This window comes from Drosophila ficusphila, unplaced genomic scaffold (assembly GCF_018152265.1).
Source record: "Drosophila ficusphila isolate 14025-0441.05 unplaced genomic scaffold, ASM1815226v1 contig_198, whole genome shotgun sequence".
NCBI lineage: Eukaryota > Metazoa > Arthropoda > Insecta > Diptera > Drosophilidae > Drosophila > Drosophila ficusphila.
In genome coordinates this window covers 7,303,669-7,325,249 of record NW_025064092.1, presented here as the reverse complement: position 1 = coordinate 7,325,249, position 21,581 = coordinate 7,303,669, and the positions used below count along the sequence as shown (strand labels likewise).

The 21,581-nt window shown below is 42.7% G+C and overlaps 2 protein-coding genes across 2 annotated transcripts; both read left to right on the top strand.

Moving 5' to 3' along the window:
* Window positions 1-12,476: 12,476 nt before the first annotated feature.
* Window positions 12,477-14,333, top strand: LOC108095262. The gene has a single exon (XM_017196287.1). The coding sequence runs from the start codon at window positions 12,477-12,479 to the stop codon at window positions 14,331-14,333; it is 1,857 nt and encodes a 618-aa protein (XP_017051776.1).
* A 2,422-nt stretch (window positions 14,334-16,755) lies between these two features.
* LOC108095263 lies at window positions 16,756-17,091 on the top strand. Its single transcript, XM_017196288.1, has one exon. It carries the CDS (start codon window positions 16,756-16,758, stop codon window positions 17,089-17,091), a length of 336 nt encoding a protein of 111 aa, XP_017051777.1.
* The last annotated feature ends 4,490 nt before the right edge of the window (window positions 17,092-21,581 follow it).

Genomic DNA, 21,581 nt, shown 5'->3' with positions numbered 1-21,581 from the left:
TAAATGTCACCAAATAAAAACAAACAAATAAACAAATGGGGGCGTGGCAAGGGCAGTGGGAGGCGATGGGAGTGAGTGGTAGTGGCCGGCAGGCAGCTTTTGTCTGCCAGCATAATGAAATAATTAATTGCTCGCAGGCAAAGGACATCGGACATCCTCGCTTTCGCTTCAACGGCAAGCCAATTAAATGGGCTGCACTTGATTATTAAGTGATTTATGCTGAGCACCTGGCTTAGCTCCGATCCGCCCCACCTTTTCCACCAGCACCGCCCCTGCCACGCCCCCCGGTGGGATGTGCCCTTTGGTCGGGCACTTTGTCCTCTGCCTTGCAGCTCAATTTGTAATTTGTGCTAATGAGTGCGTTAATTTAACGCCTGATTAACGTTGCGGTCAGTTTGACGGAGGTGAGGGGGCCAAGCCAAAAGTACATTGATCAAAATATCTTAAGAATAGTTCTACGAAAATGACAAAATTATTTATCCAGCATATTAGTAAGGTTATAAGTAAAGTTAGTGTTATTGAGATTAATTCAGATTAATCCCAATAACATTATACTCCAAGACGTGCGTATTTCTTCTCAGTGTACTAACTGGTCGTGTGCCCCAAGTCAGGAGTCAATAGGTCAGCTTGCTGAAGGCGCTCGATGAATAGGGATTTTCCAGTTACAAGGAGCTTTGCGCCAGGCTTTACGTCAATTCCCCACCCACAAAACAATCCCCCTTCGCAAATTTGTATCGTTTGGTGCCTTAATTATGATTAATTGTTATTATGCGGCCGGTGTTTACTTTTCAATGAGTTGTTCAATGGGCTGCACATAATTCGTGGGGCGTCGAGTATCGAAATGAGTTCCAGTAATCAGATGAATCGGGGAATCCGACGGGAAGCAGTGAATCTTAGATTAATGGGTAATAAATGGTGTAATTAAAGCAAGGCAGTGAATATATATTAAAGTACAAAATCAGCTCGTCAACTTATTTTAGGCCAACCAAAGCCACATCAAAGTGCACTCAAACAGATACATTATTCGTCACTTCATAATCACATTGATAGCCCCGTTAACACACACACACACACACACACAAGCGGAAAAAGCGAGTGGGAAATGCTCTCTTCACCTCATACAAACAATCACATGTGGAAAGTTTGTCAGCTAAGAATCCTCATTCGCTCCTTGCCCGTTTCCCATTCTTTTCCCGAAACTTTGGCTAGTTACTTTTACAGTTATTATTGAAAGCTGCAAAAACTTTGGCTTATTTCATTACGCCAAAACTTTTCATTACGCAGAAGAGGGAGGAGCGGGGAAAGTGGGGGAAAGTGCGTGGGAATGCTGGAAAGGAACACAGGTCCATTCCACATAAAAAAGTTATTGTACTACAAAAATAAAAATATGAAACGGGGTCTTACAAAATGTTTAGATAAAAACAAAGCTTTGTTAGTTTACAAATAATGAAAAGTTTGATCAGCAAAAGTGTAACTTAAATGCTAATTATCTAGTTATTTTTCCCTGTGCACTTCCTCTGTGTTCGCTTATCAATGCGAAAGTTTTGCTAAGCCAACACAAAGTAAGCGGGAAACAGAGCGAGACGAAGGGAGAGGAGAAAGGAGAGAGGAGAGTGGAGAGAGGAGAGAGGAAAACTTGATCCGAACTAGACGACATATCATGTGACCCTTCAAACAAAAAGAGCCCGAGCCAAAGTCAAAGCCATTTAGGACGTCAAGCAAATTGAATTGCTGCGGAGTGGGAAGATAGATGTCGGACAATCGACCCAGTTCCAGTTCCAGTTGCCTTTGTGGAGGAGGCTTAGTAAATAGGCCCGATAATTGTCATTCGGTTATGGTTTTTTGTTTTGTCGGCTGTGGGACATTCGTGAAATCGAATTGCCCGTGACGTGTGGGGCTTTTAAGGTTTTTTATTACATTTATGAAACGAATATCGCCTTTCGGCGAAGAAGAGGGAGTCCTGAGTGCCCCGGCTATCTGATATGAAAATTGATTTGTATTTGATTAATGTCCATTGTCGCCGGACATGTAAGCAAGGCCTTATTAATTGCCCCCTAATTGCTCGCAGTCACGCAATAGAAGAAACTCGCTCGAGCTCCGCTAATTGAAAAAGTCGCCGTATAAAACTTGTTTATATAAACATTGGGAGTTGCCTGGCCATATACACGTTTAGCCAGAGTAAAAATGCAAATTAATTTGCACCACAAACTTCATCAAAATGCGGGCAAAAAGCAACAAAAACAACGACGGAAAAAAGTAATACAGTAGAAAGACGGCGAAAACAAACATTTTCACACCATAACCAAATTAAAAGTTCTGCCAACTAAAAAACAATTTGTAAGCCAAAGTTGCAGCAGTCAACAACTGAAAGAGTGAGATGGCTGCTGCACCCGCAGGGCATTTTAATAAACATATATACATGTATATATATATATGTGTCTGGGTTTGTTCTCAACTATATTTTTTATTTCGGTCTTGTTGCTTATCTAATCAGCACAGTTGGCGCCACACTTCAAAGCTCTGCGGGCCAAATGCAATTTCTCCTCTGCCTTTTACTCTCCCTCACTCTTTTGATTCCATTCTATTCGATTTTGCATGCCCGCAACTTTTTTCGCTGTTTCCAGCGAGCGTTTTCTGCCGCGAAGCAAATTAAATCAGTGAGCAAGCCAATTGCATTTTCATATGCCAATTTATAGGCAGCAGCCGTCAAAAGGCCAAAGAAGGGAATTCAATTTGATTGAAAACAAAAGTCATTTTAGAAAAAGTTGAGTGAAATGGGTGAAGCAAAAGCAGAGCCAAGAAACATATTATTAAAAATGGTTTATTCTTTAATATAAATACGGGTGATACTAAACGTTCAGCTGCTTAAATGACATACCCCAATTGAGAACTTCTTCTCCAACTTAAAACCATTTCCTTTTTTCAGTTATCGTGGTCTGAAATTTGGCACTACCCACCAAACGATTACACAACCCATTTAAATCCATAAAACCCTAATAATTGTTTTTGACATCATGTTTATGCTTATTGTTGTGCTGCCGTTCTGCCGTTTTCCCTCTACTAATTGTTCAATGATAAGAAAGCCAAAAACAAAAGGATACCAGAGAGAAAGAGAGAGAGAGAGAGGGAGGGAGAGAAAAAGAGGAGGAGGAGGAGATAATGCTTAAAGCCTTAACCCTTTTTGCGCCAGCCGTTTAACGTCGTTTACATGACACTTGAGGCTTAACCCCGAGAAAAGCCTGGGAAATGTGTTAAACCATTAAATGAAATTGAAATTCTTGCCGAGTTTACTTGATTATACTGTCACCAATAATTAAATGTCGCAACAAGTTGCCGAGCCCGGCAATCCGCCAACCGAAAAAGGGATCCCAAGGACGAAGGACGAAGGACGAAAAACGAGGGACAAAAGCCACCGGGTAACGCTTTAAACTGCGCTGCCAAAGCCGCTGGCGCGTGATAAATTGTACTCATTAAAATATTTTAATTTACTTGCCAAAGCGCGACCCGCAAAATGTCGCGACGGCCCTGAAAAGTGAGCGCCGGAAAACGGGTGAAGGGCGCTGAAATTCCGCAATGGGGACGATGGGCTTGCTGCTGGATACCCGCTTAAATGTCACATTAAATTAATGCCCAACATATTTTTGGCAGTCGGTTGCCGCAGTCGGAGGTGTGAAAAATTTGTTCTTTTGTTGTTTTGTTTGCGTAATATTAGTTAGGCTCATTTCCACTTTTTCAATTTCCCCCGGCTTTATTGTTATTTTGTGTTAATAAAAGCTTGAGCAAGTGAGCTGGAATTTTATCATGCTAATTAGCTGTACTATATTTTTATTGGCCAAAATAAAGTTAAATGAATGCAAGCTATATTCCTTACACTTTCCGAATCCCCCTTGATTTTAAAATCGCACCTCGTTAATCGGTCGCTTATGGTTAAGATAGCAAAAAAGATTCGATAGCCTCGGGAATTCCCCTGAACAAAAACAAAAAAAAAAAAACACTTAAAAAGGAATCTTCGGGCAAACGGATAAACCGAGTTGTGTAAATTACCCGAAAATGTCATCAAGTCAATTTGCAAAATGAGAAAAGTAATCAGTAAGAGAAACACAGAATGATGGAAAGGACTCTTCGGGGCGGAAGTGGAAAGGGGGGTAAATACCCAACAAAACACAAATGCAAAAAGTACTTAAAATTTAAATCACTTCACAGCAAATCCTCTTCGCTCTTCTCCATCTCTTTTTTCGCTATCCTACACACACCCACAGACACAGATATACAGACACACATATCCAGCCACAATATAAATTATATTTTGAGGGTAAATAAAACACTTAACGCCCTTTTAGCGGTTGACACCCTGGCCCCCTTTTGGCCAAAATCCCCACCGAAAGCAAAGCCACGACATGCTCTGTTAACGGCGCGTCCTCGCGAAGGACGCTCCTCCATTTCCCCAGCCTGCCTGGTATATCAGCCTTTGGCCCATCCCCACCCACCCATCGCGCTTTTCCAGGCAAAACAAACACATTGTCGCAGCGGGCGTCCTTTAAGCCATCATTACCAAAATGGCATGCGGGCTAAGGACGTGGAAGTGGAAGTGGAAGTGGAAGGGGGGTGGCGAAAAGTTGGGTGGAAAAACGACTAAGACTAAACAAATTTGCCCCGCTGATGTCTTCGTCAGCTTTACTTTTTCTCATAACTGTCAGTTGACAGCTTCAGAGTCGCTTTTCCAGCCAGCCGGAGTTTTCCTCGTCCTCCAGCGTTGACGAAAAAAAACTTTGGCGCTTTGTTTTCTCTCCTCTTTTATTTTTCGTCGTCATTTTCTTCACTTATCACTCGCCACCCTTTTGGTTTTGCTTTGCTTTGTTTGCATACCCTGTAGAGTTGGGTATCTTGGATTTGAATTACTCATTAATTAAGCTAAAAATAATCATTTTGTTGATGAAAATATTTGATTGTCAATAATGCGGTACATTCTTTAAATTGTAATTGAAATTGTAAGAATAATTTTCTCACACAAGTTAGATGCCGGTTTTAGGGTTTGCCATTTTTTCGGGCAGTGTTTTTCCTTAGTTGTTTTTCCTGTTGGCTTTTCGGTTTTGGCTGCGCGATTTGACATTAACCTGTCAGCAACGTGCCTCCTACCGCCGCCTGCCGTCTTGCATTTATTTATGTCTGACACTGTCTGACTCCACCACACACACACACACTCACACACACATGCAGACAGGCAGACTGATGAACTGACAGACTGAGTAACTGAAAGTTTTTGTGGAGTTGTTTTTTTATTCGCCGGCGATGATAGACTGCGATAATCCGGCGAGGCGGCAAGCGCCTACAAAGTGTTGCTATCGGCGAGTGTTATCGATTACACAAAGCTATCGTTTAAATCGACAAGCGATTAGCAGGGATCAGGAGTAAAAACTCAATTGGAATGTGATTATTGTTCTTACAATCCTATTAAATATTATTTACCTGTGTTACTATATGATCAGCCAAATTTATGTACATTTTAATGAAGAGGCTTAAAGATAAATATGAGTTCCCACCTCTCCATAACCCATTGACTAATCGTTTCGGACGCTAAGGACCAAACCGCGTTCTTAATCCCTTTGTGGCTCCTTAAGTGTCGCTGCGCGCTCAAAAGTATGCTAAGAATTTTCCCATTCAATTTGCAAGCCCATGAATCAAGCGGCACACTCAACCACCCACACGCACACACCCATACACACACAGAAATCGACATTGGGGATCTGCGGACAACCGCACACAGGCAAAGGTGCTCAAGGACATTTCGGCCACCGCAACTCCCGTATTCATACACTCGAGGGCCAAAGGACACCAACCCACAGACACACACACCAACACACACTCACACATACTAACAGCATTCTGGCAATTTAATTAGTTGCTCGAGGTGCTTTAATTAAAATGTATATCCTTATTGTCCTGCTCGCTGTCTCGCCCCGTAATTGTTCGTGCCTCAATTAATTATGTCAAATGGACCAGGACCTTCGCTCTCGCCTTCGCAACGCAGCTTCCAATAAATAAAACTCCAAGGGAGCGTGTTGTTAACTGAAGTGTTTTTGTCAATCAATATGCATGTCGCTGTCGATGGCGATGGCAATAGCGTTGACCTAAACATAAAACTCCTCGATCGGGGACCGAGTGGCGTTTTCAATAAATAAATTTAATAACAGTAAAAGTCTCGCGGCCATAAAAGCGGTTGCAGTTGCAATTGCAACTGTGGCAAGAACCGGAAGGGCATGCTAAATGAAATTGAAATGCGAAACCAGAAACCAGAACCCAGCCAGAAACCACAATTCTCAACTCCCCAGCCCGAACTTCGAACTCAAGCTGCGTTAATAAGTAATCCAGCTACGTGAAGTTAATTTATTAAACGATTGAATTTAATCAAAATATACCTAAGGGTCGAAGGGTGGTAAAAACAAGGCTTGATTGAATTTCATACCGTAATGGTATTTGTTATTTTGAAAGTGTAATACAATGGTGATTTAAGTGACAAAGATATTGGCTTTTCAAACGAAGAGATTCACATTGGAAATTTTAAAGATTAAATAATGGTTAAGTATGTTTAAACTATTTATCTTGTAATAATACTAAGAAATTTACCAATGATAATATGAAGGGATATCATTTTAATAGGGGTTAATAAGCAATAAAGCTTCTTAAGTGCTATTAAAACTATCTTTCAAAATTACGTTTTGTAATTTAACTTAACATTTGAAAGTTTTTACGAAATATTTTAGGATATTTTCTGAATCGAAAAGTACGAAACAACCGGTTGCCTTGAGTGTCAGCCAGTGACTGTTAGCAATCCTCGAAATGCAGCCGGCTTTTATGCCTTTAACATTCAGTATAAGACTGAAATAGTGGGAATGGTTGCGAACATATTCCTGAAATGATTTTGTTTTTAATTTACTTTGCATCGCAACTTAAATACAAAAAGTAATAACACTTTAACAGTGTTCAATACCAACAAGTAGGTAGTATTGAGTTTATTTGTTTTCAAATGTTTATTTTATTTGATAATTATGGCAACGTTTAAAATACAATTATTATAATATAAGGTTAAAATAGCGAAGGGCTTAGAAAAAGGTATACCAGCTGGATTTATTAAAAATGTTTTTTACTTATGTACGTTTGTTACCTATATATTTTTATGCCAATTTTTTTTAAGTAGGCAAGGGACTGAAACCGCCTCCATTTATTCGTGTATTTGTTCGTTGATCGAAATGCCAACATTTCGTTAATATTAAGATCAGATCCTGTTGTACTATTTCTTGGCTCCGGCCGCGTTCTCTCAATATTTGTAAAGCATTTTTAATTTCGCCTCACTTTCGGCGCTGTCAAAATGCACAAGGAGGCGGCTTGTTCCTTTGTCTTCGGTTTTTAAGGTTTTATCTTCTTTTTTTTTTTTTTGATTTTTTTGCGGCTGGTGGCTTTGGCGCTTTATTTGAGTTACGTGACCCTGCGCCATTGAGAGCTGGGAAATTTCTTGCGACATGAACATGGCACACACGATGGGCGTATGTGCCCCCGAAGCAACGTGCAACATACGTACTTACCAACCAAATACCATCCAGAGCCACCCATTTGGCCGCCCTCTGTTTGACTTGTTCGTTTGTCTGTCTCTCCTGCTGTGGGTGTGTGTGTGTGCTAGTGTGTGTGTGTGTGTGAGAGGGGGGCGGTATTCCTGTGTCCAACTGTCGTCCTTCTGGCCCCTTCTTCGTCCTGGTCCCTCGTCCTTTCGGCCCGTCGCTGTGCGAGCTTGTTAAGTTCATTAAGGTTGAATAATAACAACAGTAACTACATTTTAAAGGAGTTGTCAGTTGTTAGGAGCGTGGCCCGTGCCCGTTCAGTACAGTGAACACTGGCCTAATGAGCTTACATTTTTAGCCTTCTATATTTATGTGATTTAATTTGATTATATTTTGAGGAAGTGTGTTTCATTGAAGGTAGAAATTGCTATACGTTCTTAGGCTTAAAAAGTATTCTTTGCCTTGCATATTTATAATTGTTTAAATTTTTGTGTTCCGAAAAGCGTTTCAGCTAAAATCTGAAAGCAAACATTTGCGTATTTGCAATTTTTATTAGGTGGTGTTAAATATTCTTATTTTTTTCAATGCTTTTTCTTTGCATAAGAAAAAACAAGCAATGGAAATGGATGTTTCAATTTCGCCAACTGACGATGCAACCATTTTATTTCATACAATATTTTTCAGATGGATTTTCGTGATTTTCTTTTTCAATGTTTTATTTTTTTTGTACTATGTTATTAATAAATTTATGTTGGAGTTGATTGTTTTTTAGGTTATTGTTTTCATTGAATCGTACTTTGAAATTTTCCATGATCGTCCGGTGATTGAATAAGTCAAGTAATTAGGACGAAGTCCTTTATTAGGAGTATTTACTGTGGCCACGTTCGTGCCGTGACGTTCAGGTGTCTTGGCTTTCTGCCCGCTGTGCGCCCGCCTTGACTTCACTCATGTTGTTAACTGCTCTTATTACAACTTATTCTACTTATGCGCTCCTTGTTTGTCAACAACAACGCCAGCAACAAACATAAGGACAACAACAACAACAACAACAACAACAACGAAGGAAAAAGGAACACAACCTGTAACCGAGTCCTTGTGGTCCCCTTTCCGAGTTAAAGGTGCATTTACATCGGGGCGAAACTCTTTATTTTTAACTTTTGCCCACAAACGTACCTACGTATAGTACATCCGAGTACTCATACCACATATATAAATCGTTCTATATTTTTTGCGGGCTTCTTATTTTCCTTTGGGTTGGGCTGGCTGGCTGGCTGATGTAGAGTGGAGCTAATCCCAGTCTGCTCCTTTCCTGTTCCTGTTTGTCTGCCGCGGGCCCAGCATCCAAAACATTTTCCGAGTGGGAGCAACATGGGCCGGCGATTCCTCGACATGTGTGTGTTGGCGAAAAAAAGCGAGATGAAAATAATCAAGTTTCCGACAAACATCAACATGACGCCAAGATAAAAAGCTTCCAGGATGCGCTGGCATCGCTCAGCCACTGCAGGACAAGATAAGACACATCATCAGGCGAAGCTGCGGGAGATGCACTGACAAAAATAATCCTAGGTTAGGAGAGGGGTTCAAATATTTTTTCAGCTCAAAATTTATTTTTTTTAAGTATTTTTATCATTTAAATTACATATCACAAAGAATTACTGTTCTAATTATATTACTCTTAATAAGGATTGCAATGATTTGTTGTTTTCCAGTTAACAGATTTGATTATTATCTTATTATTTTTATTTAAATGGAATTTTTTGCGATGTGCTGCAACGGACTTCAAGTTGGTCCATTTCCAGAACTTGGCTTGAAATTGGCTGGCTGCTGCTTTCGAAGGGGGGTGGGTGGTTGGGTGGTTGAGTGGGTGGTGCTTTCCCCGCTGTGGGTTCAAGTATCAGCCCTTTGCCAGCTTCTTTGGGCCTTGTGGCAGCCTCAAGTTGTGTTCGTGTTTGCTTTAAAAAGTATATTGGATTGCCCTAGCCGCAAAAACCCATATGTCTGCGTATGTCTGCTCATCTATTCGTCTATATCTATATATGTATCTGATATATCGGCCGTCTGTTGCTGACGTAGGAAATTTTCCACTTCTTTCGGGTTTTATTTATTTTTTTTTTTCTATTTTTGGGGCCCCATATTCGCTTTGTTTTTAATTTCGGTTCTATACAAATATTTTCAATCGTTTGCGGTGGAAAATTTTTGTTTTTCTCGTTCAAAAAAGTTCACAAGCAAAGCCACTTTAAATGTTAAACAAAATTATAACTGAATGCATAGAAGGCAAGTGGAAAAAAGGTTAGTTGCCCACACATGTCGATAGCATGGAAGGAGTGGAGAAGGGGGGAAAAGGGGGTGAAGGAGGTAAAGGAGGGGAGGAGGGGAGGAGGGGAGGAGGTGAAGGAGGCCTGAAGAACAGGGCGAATGGAGTGTGGCGCTGTTTGAATTTCTGCTGAAGTTAACATTTTTATAATTCCATTAAGCGGACGGTCCTGTCTCTCTATCTCCCTCTATTTCCCCCACCCCTTCTCCGTTTCGTGTGTAACATGAGGATTTTCCCACCACACACACACACACACACTCACACACCGGCAAAACGGCCGTACAAAGTTGGTCCGAAAAGTTTTTGCATTCATAAATCATTTCCCTCTTTTTTCCAGCCTCACCTTCGTTTCACGTTTAAAGGTGGAAAATACTTTTCGCTGAATTCGTAGAATTTCTCAGGGGGCGGGTCTGCTCATGTTTCATATGCCACGAACGGGGTTTTCAGAGGGGAGGGGAACGGGGGAACGGGGAACGAGGGGATCGACTTCGGCAAGATGTGGGCAACGTTAAGTTGCAACTTGTTGCCTACTTGGTTACACGACGCCAATCCCACACCCACTCGTCCTGGCATATCCTTGTCATTTTTAATTTATGCGCAGGCCAAGCTTGAACTTTCGCAAAACTTAAGAGGAAAACCCGTATGTGGGCGGCGCCTCGGAAAAGTTGTGTCTTGTTTTTGCCCTTGGCCAGTAATTTAATTGCTTCCATGATCGGTATTTTTTACAGGAACAATAAATATTTAAGCAGAAAGATTTCAATTACAGGGAATATATACATTTTTAGTTCTTACTCTTGATTTTTGTTGGCTTAACTTTCGTTGCTTAAAAATGCTTTCTGCGGAAATGATGCACAGAAATGGGAAATAACTGCTAACAAGCGTCATAATTACAGTTCTCAAAACATGCTCGCACATACTATATATGCAGCTTTCCGTTGCTGCTTTTCCTTTTTTTTCCACTCCCTCCGTTTTCCATTTTCCACTTTCCACCCACTGCGGCAGTGCTTCTCCGGTGACTTTTGCATACTTTTCGGAAAACTTTTAATTTTCGAACTTTTGTCGCTTGCCTGGCATATGTTTTATGCTCTTTGCTCCTTTACCCCCAAACTTTCTACACTTTCTCCTCGATTGGCCCAATCTGACGACGTCTTATTAGGCAAATGAAAAGCTGCAAACTTTTCCTCGAGACTCACTCGAGTTATGTGACTTTCCCGAAGGACTCGGCTCGCCGGGATTTTCTTAAATATCGTTTTGAATACCATATCCATATCCTCTTCCCTTTTCACTCGATTCTTTATCGCTTTGTTTATGAAAGTCGCCCACTAATTGCAAACAAAGGTTTTGAGCGGGGAAATGGGGGGAGGAGGGGGAGATAAGCGGGGAAAGCATGTGCAAAAGTTGCCCGGATCTCAAAGTCACTGAAAGAAATTCTCTAAAGAAAAGGAACTCTTTGAAAGCCTTTCATTATTTAAATGTGAGAAAAGTTAGAAGCTAGAGATCAGTGGGTATTTAAATAATGCTTAAGGAAAATGTAGAAAGGAATATATTTGTTCCGTTTAAAACTATAGAATAATTGGGATCAAATAAATTAAAAATTACCTAACATTTAATATCTATAATTGAATCTTTATAAATTAAAACAATTTGTAAAATAGATTTTAGTTATAAAAAGTGAAGTATGCATATGACAAGTGTACCCAATTTCTTCTCAGTGCATGGTGTGCATTCATGCATGCAGCTGCTGCGGCAGCATCTGGGGGCGTGGCAGCGGCGGGAAGGGGGGCAGCGGCGTCCAGCGGGCGTTTCGGACATATCGCCTCGCTTTTGGCCGGGCAACAGTACCGCATTTGCATTTATATGCACATCCTTTGTGCCCAAAGGATATTACATTTTTCCACTTCAAGCATTTTTGTGAATTTAATGAAATTTTTAATTTTTATGCGCGCCAGATGGGCGTGAAGTGGTAGGTTCGGGGGGCGTGGCAGCGCCTCGCTTTCGCTCGGACTAACAAGCCGCAGAGATACGAGTGTTCCGCACTGGCCATTCTGCTGCATTCTCGGCGGGTCCAGTGGGTTAACTTTGCACAAAGATAAATAAAAAGTGGTCCTAGGCAGGGGAATACAGCCCCATATCCTTCTTATCCTGCCGCTCCTCCGCACGAAAACCATCACTTGTGGCAAAAAAGTTGAATTGGCCCTTGCGTTCTCAACACAGCTCTCGGGATTGTGGGCACTCTTGTGATGATTGCTGCTTGATTGCCAGCATTTCATGTTTTTTTCTTTATATGTACATATGAATGTTTTTCGGTCAGCAATAAGCGCATAAAATGTTAGAACTCTGAAATGTAACGCTAAAGTAATATATACCTTAATTTGTTAAGGCTTTTTCACCCCTCATTTAAAGTAGCAATTAGCCAGGTTGCACTGCACATTAGGCTAATTAGATGCGTTGACAGGATAGGATTAGATCGGGGTCAAAGCGGTTTGTTCAGTCATTAGTTTTATGTGGCTTATCGGCGATTGAGCCGAACGCAGCAGAAGCTTGCCATTAGGAAAATTGCCGCGGACAGAGGACAGTTGCTTGTGGACTGGCAACTGCGGCGAAGGCAAATGTTGCAGTATCTGTATCTGTGGCTCCTCCTGGGCACTCGATCCTTGGCGATCCGTGGTGCACTGCATCCGCCGGAACCGAAGGCGATGGCTCCCCTGGCGGCAGCTGCTCTGGAGATTCTGGAGGAGCAGGTCAGTCCGTCGCAGAGCACGTTAGCTGTAATCGGATTGACGCGGCAGGACCAGCACACGGATCATCAGCAGCAGGAGCTGATGACCTCGATCCTAATGGAGATGGGACTCTCGATGGCATTGCGCACTTTCCAAGAACCACCCACGGAGGTGCCCGCCGCCTATGTGGTTTTCCTGGTCAACTCCGCCGAGGCCTTCAACACGTTGGGTTTCCACTTCACCGATCACCATGCAACCAGGGAATATAACTTTCTGATCCTGCTCACACGCGGCATGTCCTCGCGAGCCGAGAGAGTCAAGGTGCTGAGGGAGATATCCAGTACCTGTGTGAGGTTCCACACCCTCAACGTGATCCTGCTCACCCAGAAGAAGAACGGCGTGGTGCTGGTCTACGCCTATCGCATGTACAACAAGTATTGCGATTTGAGCGTAACGCTCGAGCAGATTGATCAGTACGAGAACGGATCCTTTCGGTTGGGTCATCGGGCGAGGTCCTTCGATCGGGCTCTGAATAGTTTGTCTGGATGTCCCTTGCAAGTCAGCTGGTATCCGTTGGCGCCCTTTGTGTACTTTCTCGGCAACTCCAGTGATCCGGAGGAGCGGACTCAAACCTGGCGACTAACTGGCATCGATGGCGAGCTCATCAAGTTGCTGGCGGAGATCTTCCACTTTCGCATTCTGCTCGAGGAGCCGTGCGACAAGTGCCTCTCGCCGGACATCGCGGATGAATGTAGTGGCTGCTTCGACCAGGTCATCTACAGCAACTCGTCCATTTTGATTGGAGCGATGAGCGGCTCCCATCAGCACCGATCGCAGTTCTCCTTCACGAGCTCCTATCACCAGAGCTCCCTGGTGTTCATCATGCACGTGAGTCCGACTTTCGGGGCAGTTGCCCAGTTGGCGGTGCCTTTCTGTGGCCTAGTTTGGCTGGCTCTGGTTGTCTCCGGTGTCCTGGTGCATCTGGTTGTTTGTCTTGGCCAGCGGATCGATGTGGGCCACTCGGATGCCACGCGCAATGCTCTTCAGGTGCTCACCACTTTAATAGGAAATCCCCTGGAGGCGATTAGTCTACCCAGAAGCTCACGGGTTCGCATCCTCTTCGCCGGCTGGCTGCTCTTGGTTTTGGTCCTGCGAAGTGCCTACCAGGGCAAGCTCTTCGATTCCTTCAGGCTGGCCTATACCAAACCGTTGCCCACGGAAATATCGCAGTTGATAAAGGCGAACTACACGCTGATCACCCAGGAGTACTTGGACTTCTATCCGCGCCAGTTGACGGTGCTGACCAGGAATGGATCGAAGGACCGCTTCGACTACATGCAGGAGGTGGGCGACAGTGCCAGGATCACCACCACCTCCCTAATGGCCACCATGACCTTCTACAACCTGCGGCACTGGTCGACCAGTCGGCTAACCCACATAAAAGAGCACATCTTTCTCTACCAACTGGTCATCTACCTGAGACGTCACTCGCTGCTCAAGTTCGCCTTCGACCGGAAGATCAAGCAGCTCCTCTCGGCGGGAATCATCGGTTACTTCATCCGCGAGTTCGACAGCAGCCAGATCAAGAGTCCCTACGAGGAGGACTTCGAGGTGTCGCCAATACCCCTGGACTCCTTCTGCGGCGTGTACTATATAGCTTCGATTCTGCTGACAGCAGCTGTGATTGCCTTTTGCCTGGAGTTGGCCAGCTTGAGAGTCACCTGGTTGAGGAGGCTCTTTGAATAGAGTAAGCTTGTTAAAAAGGAACATGTTTTTTTGAATTTATAATCCCTATATGTGTGTTTATAAAAGTGTAAAACCAATGATTAGCTTAAAGGGAACACTTAAGAATCAATTTGGAAAACAAATATGGAAATAAAAAATGCACTTTTAAGATTACCACTCGAAGTATCTTAGCTGCTTTGTTCACTTACCTCACTTACCTGATTTCCCCAGTCTCCGGGAGTTTAAGTTCTCCAATCTGTGTCCCCGAATCGCCATATGGATAGAGCAAGTTGCGACACAGCCGGTGGCATTTTCGGGTTGTGCCACCAGAAGACCAGAAGACAATGGAGTGTCCTCGTTAGCCGGCACATAAAGAGCAACAACAAGGCAACAAAATCCGGAGGAGCAGCAAGTGGGAGGTGAAAAAATAAGAGCACAAAAACAAGACACGTCCGTCATATAGTAGAACGAACTCATTAGCCTACATGCCGCATTTTCCGCCTACACATGTGGCAGCATAAAAAGGGGCATGTACACCAAAGGTGCTAAAACTAGCACTTGCATAAACATATTTCACAGATCAATCATATGGAAATATTTAAAATATATATCAGGATACATTCATTGTTGATTAAAATATAATCGTAAACAATCTGAGATTGTTATTTCGAAATTGGTTTTGCATCTTATGACAAAACCTTCAGACATTCAGATTTATTTATGATGAAAAGAAAGAGTAACCTACAAAAAGAAACCTTTATTCCTAATACTATTATCCCAACCGAACCTCTTAATATGAAGAGTATTGTAAGAAGGGGGCGTGGCAAGGGTTGAGGGGCTGAAGGGCACTGGGGTCCCCAAATGGAACACAAATGCGCTCTGGCTTGTTGCAGCCGTGTGCTTTCCTTGTTGCTACATATTTTGTTTGCTTAAATGCCGGAAGTGTTGCAAGCCACATCAGAAGTGGGCGTGGGCCTGGGCGTGGGCCTCTGCCGCCCACCTTAACCCCTTCGGTCCCTAAAAGTGCCTGCAAGCAACAAATGTTGTCAGCATGTAACATTCTATGTTTGACATATAAGGTCATAAGCCACTGTCAGCATACTCTAACTCGTTTTGGAAAATGAAAGCCTATTGAAACCGTCAAGAAATATAAATCATATTTTATCAGTTAAAAGATAAATTGTAGAGCCAACATATTTTTTATGCCATTTTAATTTTAATTTTATATTTAGGCTTATTGGGAGTAGAGTATTCTTCTGATAAAAATAAAAATACATTTTGGTATGTTCATCTAAATATTATCCAAAAGATTTTGCTAGCAATACTAAGTGTACTACATGTTTATCCCGTGAATTGGCAAAGGACATCCCAGATTCGTGACTCTATCATTTGCGAATATCCTTTCCTGTTTTGTTGTTCGACATTTACCGGTTGGCAGTTATCAGAGTCTGTTGTTGCTGCTGCCATTCTAACTCTTAATTATGCCTTTTAGGGCTTCGAAGACTTGTACTTCTTATTCGCAAACAAAAGCGACAGTCGGCAGTCGGCAGTCTGCAGTCTGAAGAGGGATTTGCATTTGACCTCGTATTAATTGCAATTAATTGCTGAACAAGTGGCACAGGGTGGGCCATCGGGTGTTTGTCTCCGCAGGGAGGCTCCAGCAGCCAATGGGCGGCCACTTCATACCCGGGGAACCTGGCGAGAAGCCGTGTGATAAGAGCTGATAACAAAGGTAAACAAAGCCGCAGCCAGATGGATGCCCTGATGCCATCCGTCGGCGACTTTGGCGGGAAACGCTGTAATTCGTCAGATATTCGGCGGCCACTGCGCATGCGTCTCAAAATCCGACATTCGACGCTCGGAAAAGCCTCGTTTTTCGTTCCCACACACTCGGTATAAGAGCGGAAAACCAGTATCTCAAGTGTGGCACAGAAATAGCGGGAAATTTATGCGAGATAACGATTCCGATGCGAAGGTTTGGCCCGCCGTCGAAGATCAGGATCAGCATAATATTATAATTAATGAGCAGCCGAAAATTTATTTCGGCACAAGGTCTTCGAGAGCTTTAGTGGATTTTTAAGAGTACACTTTTCACAAATTTCCTTAGGTTAAGAAGCGATAAGTAAATTAATACGTTGAAAAGAGTCATTCAAAATTGTTTGTTCTTTAACTTAGCTTCTTACTTAAAGTTAAAAGATACCAAAAATGTTTAATTTTAATAATAAATAAAAAACACTACCTTTTTATCAGTGATAGAGGTTTGTCTTATCTGCAAATGTGAAGAACACTTAAGCATGGATGGCATTGTTTGGTAACCTACTATACTTTAAGTTTGAATAATAATTTGTAGAGCTCACTCTACCTGGCCTTGCTTCTTTGGCCATAAAAGCGAACTGAAATCCGGGTTTCGGCACAGTTGAAGCCCTCCAACGAAGCCACCAAGATGCTGCAACAATCTTTGACCCTGATTTTGATTCTGCTGCTTGCAGTCTGCTGTTTTTCGGCAGAATTGCCTGGAAATGCCTACTTGCCGCCGCTAAGAAATCATCATCACCACCAAGTTCCAGACGAAGCCATACCACTCGATAATGGATTCCTCTTCGATATCGAGCAGGATTCACTTGGACGATATGCTCCTATTTTTGTGGATTATCCCGGAGTTCATCAACTTCTGCGGCAGCAACAGGAATACGCTTTGGATTTGCCATTCGAGGAGAAGCCGCGTGAGAGGAAAACCCCAGAGTTTGAATTTGATTCTGCAGATAGAAAGGGATGGTAGATTATTCATGAAACAATTGAACAATAAATAAATAAATGTTTTTGCAAGTTCAAATAATTTTATGTTTTCTCTGATTTTGTACTAAGTTGAAGCTACAACCAACATAGCTAAAGCAGTTATCCTTATGAATGTTACTCAAAATGATTTGTCTGTCAGAGAGGCTTTAGTTTCAGCAACTTTGTTTGGCAAACTTCTTATAATGCACTTATGCAAGCATATTTTCTTGTGTCCTTAATTTCTGAATAAGTGTACGATGAAATGTGTGCAACTTTGGCCTTCGTTCGGTGGAGTGGAGTGGATAACCGCAACTTAATCCCCGACCTGTCCTTAGCCGTATCAGCAACTTTTAGCACGGTCCGGATTTTTGGCTCGGACCCCGCTCCCCCCCTCCGCCCCGCCCTACGCACCTAGTAGGTGTATAAGTGTATGTGTGTGCGGTTTTAATCAAGTTTCGCCACTTAAGTTTGTGCTCAGGTGGAAAACACTCAAAAGCCGCCTGACCGAACCAACCGAACTCCGAACTCCACTGAGCTGAAGCCCCCTTTTCCGCACGCCCCTGCGGAAAGTTTCAAGAGCTTTGCGACGCGTTGTTGCTGAGTTTCGTTTTTGTTTTTAATTTTTGTTCTGGGTTTCTCTACTCTCTCTCTGTGTGTGTGTGTGTGTATAGCTTTTCCGGGGGGCCTTTTCGGGGGCTTTCCACGGCTGTACTCCCCACTAGTTGGTTTCGGCCGCGTCGGTCAACCTGTTACTCATCTGTTTCGCCGCAAGGTCCGTTGGCCATTCATTGTTTGCCCCTCGGAAGCGAAATAGCCACCCTCCACCCGTTGTAACTTTAAAATCAATTAAATTGAGTGCCAGCATGATTGGGCAAAATGATTGTGCATATGTTTGGGACGCCACAATCAACTTAAGTCATTTAATTTATATATTAGAAAGGGTGGCAGAAGGAAATATTCTTCTACAAAAAGTTAAGGTCCCTTTTTGTAGATGTTGCTTATGTTCTACAAAGGCAACTTTAAGGAAATAGTTGTAAATTATTTTTATTGGCATTTAATACCGCTTAACTTAAAGCCCTTCGGAAATGTTAACACCTTGAGGCATACAAATTTATTATAAATTAAGTTCTTACAACTTGAGACAAGCTCATAGCATTATATTCAGCTCTTAAAAACCCCCAGACCACAAAATCCAAATTACTGGCCTCAAGAATGAAGCGTGAATTCGCAATCCGGCCACATGAGTGTGTGTTAGTGAGCCAAAGTCAATTGTCAAATTGAGACACACTCACACATAGAAGGAGCGACATATGCTGGCAAGTGGATGTGAGTGTGTGTGTGTGTGCGTGTGAGGGTGTTTTGTTGTTAGCTTCATTATTTGCCAAGTAAAAGTAATGAGACTTTTGTTGCCTTGTTGGGTTGCACATGAGTGCGCCTTCTATGAATTCTTTGTGTTTGCACACACACACACACACACTTACACTCAGAGACACATTTACAAGCACAATGCGTTTGCAGAAAATAAGGTTCCACACACACACACACACACAAATAAGCTCGCGGAGTATCTGTGTGAGAGTAAGTGAGCGCTGGCCTTTTGTGTATTGGACAAACAAAAGCGCAATCCGTTGACAGACAGTGGGTTGCACAGTGGAATGACAGCCAAAAAAGAGTTAATTAAAATTCGCAAATATATATTTATATTAAAGTCCATTAGGAGGAGCTCAAATAAGTAAGTTTATCTCAAAAGAGAATATGTAATTGAAATGAGAATGTTAAAATAGCGCAGTTTGTTAGGAATTAAACTGAATTAAATTGAAAGTATGTTATGGTTTGTTTAAAACTCAAATTCTTATAGATAAATGTAGGAAGCACTTTTAGAGCAAGTTGTTTAAATTAGTTTTCAGCTTCTTCAGGCATCCCATATAATTAGGATCTTAATTAATTAAGACTTTCCCCCAGTGCAGCTAACCAATAACAATTGCAGGGGAAGTAAACAAAGTAAAAGCATTTGGAAATGCTGGAAAGCATTCGGTTTTGGACTGCAATTTCAGTGGATAAGTGGCTCGGGGCCAAAGGGGATTTTCGAGGGGGGAGGGGGTTCACTAGGTCTCCTGGCTGCTGGCCAGTTTGCGATAAGAACCAGCGCCTCCCCCACCCCTTCCCCTTCTACCCTTTGCTGCCACTTGGACTCTGGCCTCCGTATTACCGATAGAAAATAAATTAATTTTCATAATAATTGGCTCACTCTGGCTCTGTTTAACCCGTTTGCCACCCAGGAACCAATTCACTGCATTGCCCGGGGCTTTCCATTCGTATTTCCACTCCTCCCTCCGCCCCTTTTTCATCCCTTTTCCCCCCTTGCCGAACCCTTTTTCGGAACTGGGCGCCAATAATAATAACATTGTTAACACAACGTGCGCATGTAATAAAATCGTTTATTGAATTGGCCATAAATTTTCGCAGCTACAACAGCCGCAAAAGGCGCACAAAGTCAAAAAGTTGCAGTCCACAGGGGGCATGATGGGGTTAAGGGGCGTGGCACGGGAGGCGGGAAGTGGAGATCCATTGAGGGCTTGCCTTTTGTGTATGAGTTTAGAGAGCGAGAGAGAGAGGGAAGAGGCAGAGGGAGAGGGAAGTGAGTTTGTGGGAGAAGGAAAAAGCGAGAATCGTTGGAGGAAAAGCGAGGAAGGAAAACCCAAGAGGAGGGGGTTAAGCTCTGTGGGTTAACCCATTGGTGGCTGGGTGTTTATCTCCTTGCCTGTGCGCTGCTACATCGTTCACCTGTAAGCTGCAGCTAATTCAACTACCACTAAAACGATTCAAGCAGCCGAACTTGAGGGTAATGAGCCCTAATGGGCTTAAGTAATTAAATTTGCAGTCAGCCAGCGCTTTCAAACGGTTGAAGTGATCTTCGGTGAGCTGAGCTCTGGGTTTCTATTTAATAAATTTGGAAACTGTTGAATTTAACGCTGTATATTGCTCACAGTTTGGTGGTTCGGTGAGCTGAGCTCTGGGTTTTTATTAAATAAATTTGGAAACTGTTTAATTTAACTCTGTATATTGCTTACTCTTTGGTGATTTTTTAGCGGAAAGTTAAAGCAAGCCTTTTAACTAATATTAACATAAATATTAAAATAAACCGTATTAAAACCTATTTGCAATTCCACTTTTTAACCAGATAATATCCTCTCCTTTTTATTCATAATTAGGCAGAGCTTTATCCTTTTAAGGAGAATTTCTTCGCTCGGATGTGAGTGTGGATCCTTGAAGAGCCTTGCACATTACGTCCATTAATTTGCGCCAGCGTTTTAACTACCGACATAAATTGCATGTAGCGTCATTAATAAGCATAAAAGCGTCTTCGAAGGGGGAAGAGGGAAAGAGGCGGGAGGCGGTCGGAAAAGCGGGTGGAAAAGCGACTCCTTGGTGGCCACTTTGGCGTGCTGTTGGCGCGAAGGACGCGCTTAAAATGTTTTCGATGCTGTTCAATAATTTCCCGCATAAGGGGACAGCAGCAGGATGAAACCGAGGATGAAAATGCGAGTTGCCAACAAGGACGAAGATGCGACAGCGACTAATGAGCTTGATAAACGAGCCGCGGCGATAAGATCCTCGTTCTTCGTCTCCTTCTCGTTTGTTTGCTTTTAAAAATTGCGCGCTCAATGAAGTGATGTGTAAATAACGGTATTATATTTCAAAAGGCTCTCATCTCATTTGAGCTTAACTTTGTCCCCCGTCCCGAAGAAGGATGCCATCTCCTCCTTCGATAATTATTGGATGGATGTGCAACAGGAAGTGCAGGATGTGAATTGGACTAGGGAGACATGGGGAGCTTATCTCGCCAAGTGGTACAAAGGACATTCCACACGAGGACTTGCCAATGGTGAATAATGAATGGGATCAGGCTGCCAACAATGGACGGGCTGTCCCCCTCCCCTTTTCCCCTCCTTCTCCTTCATTTCCCCTCGGATCCCACATATTTTTCTGCTCCTTTCATTGTTGGATTTTTCTAGAAGTAGCCTATAGCTTATGAACTGAAAAAAAATAATAGCTTAATTTACCTGTGAGAAGTTATTCCGATTTTTGAAGACTTAAAGCTAAGAAAAGCTTTATAAATATGTATGTATTTATGTATTATTTGTATCCTTTTGTTTTACTATTTATGCATGTATATTTCTTTCTTTTTCTGCCAGTGCACCCACTTCACTTTACTTTTAATATGTTAAACTGCGGGAGTTGACGACGCACAAAAGTGCGGCATGCCAAGCATGTGGACCATTACCTCCGATCCCCCCATTTTCCATCCATCCCCCCCTTCACCCCAAACCCACACTAATGTGGAGTTCATAAAAAATGTAAAGAAACGAGGACAGTGGCGGCGGCAGAGAATGGAGAATGCGAAGAGGGGGCGGAGGGAACGGGGGCAGTGGAGGGGGCAAATGGGACACAAAGCAAATGCACAAACTGTAAAACTGTAGCCAAGCACTTTTT

Coding starts and splice junctions, on each gene's coding strand:
- LOC108095262 (XM_017196287.1), top strand. CDS start 12,477: ATGTTGCAGTATCTGTATCTGTGGCTCCTCCTGGGCACTCGATCCTTG.
- LOC108095263 (XM_017196288.1), top strand. CDS start 16,756: ATGCTGCAACAATCTTTGACCCTGATTTTGATTCTGCTGCTTGCAGTC.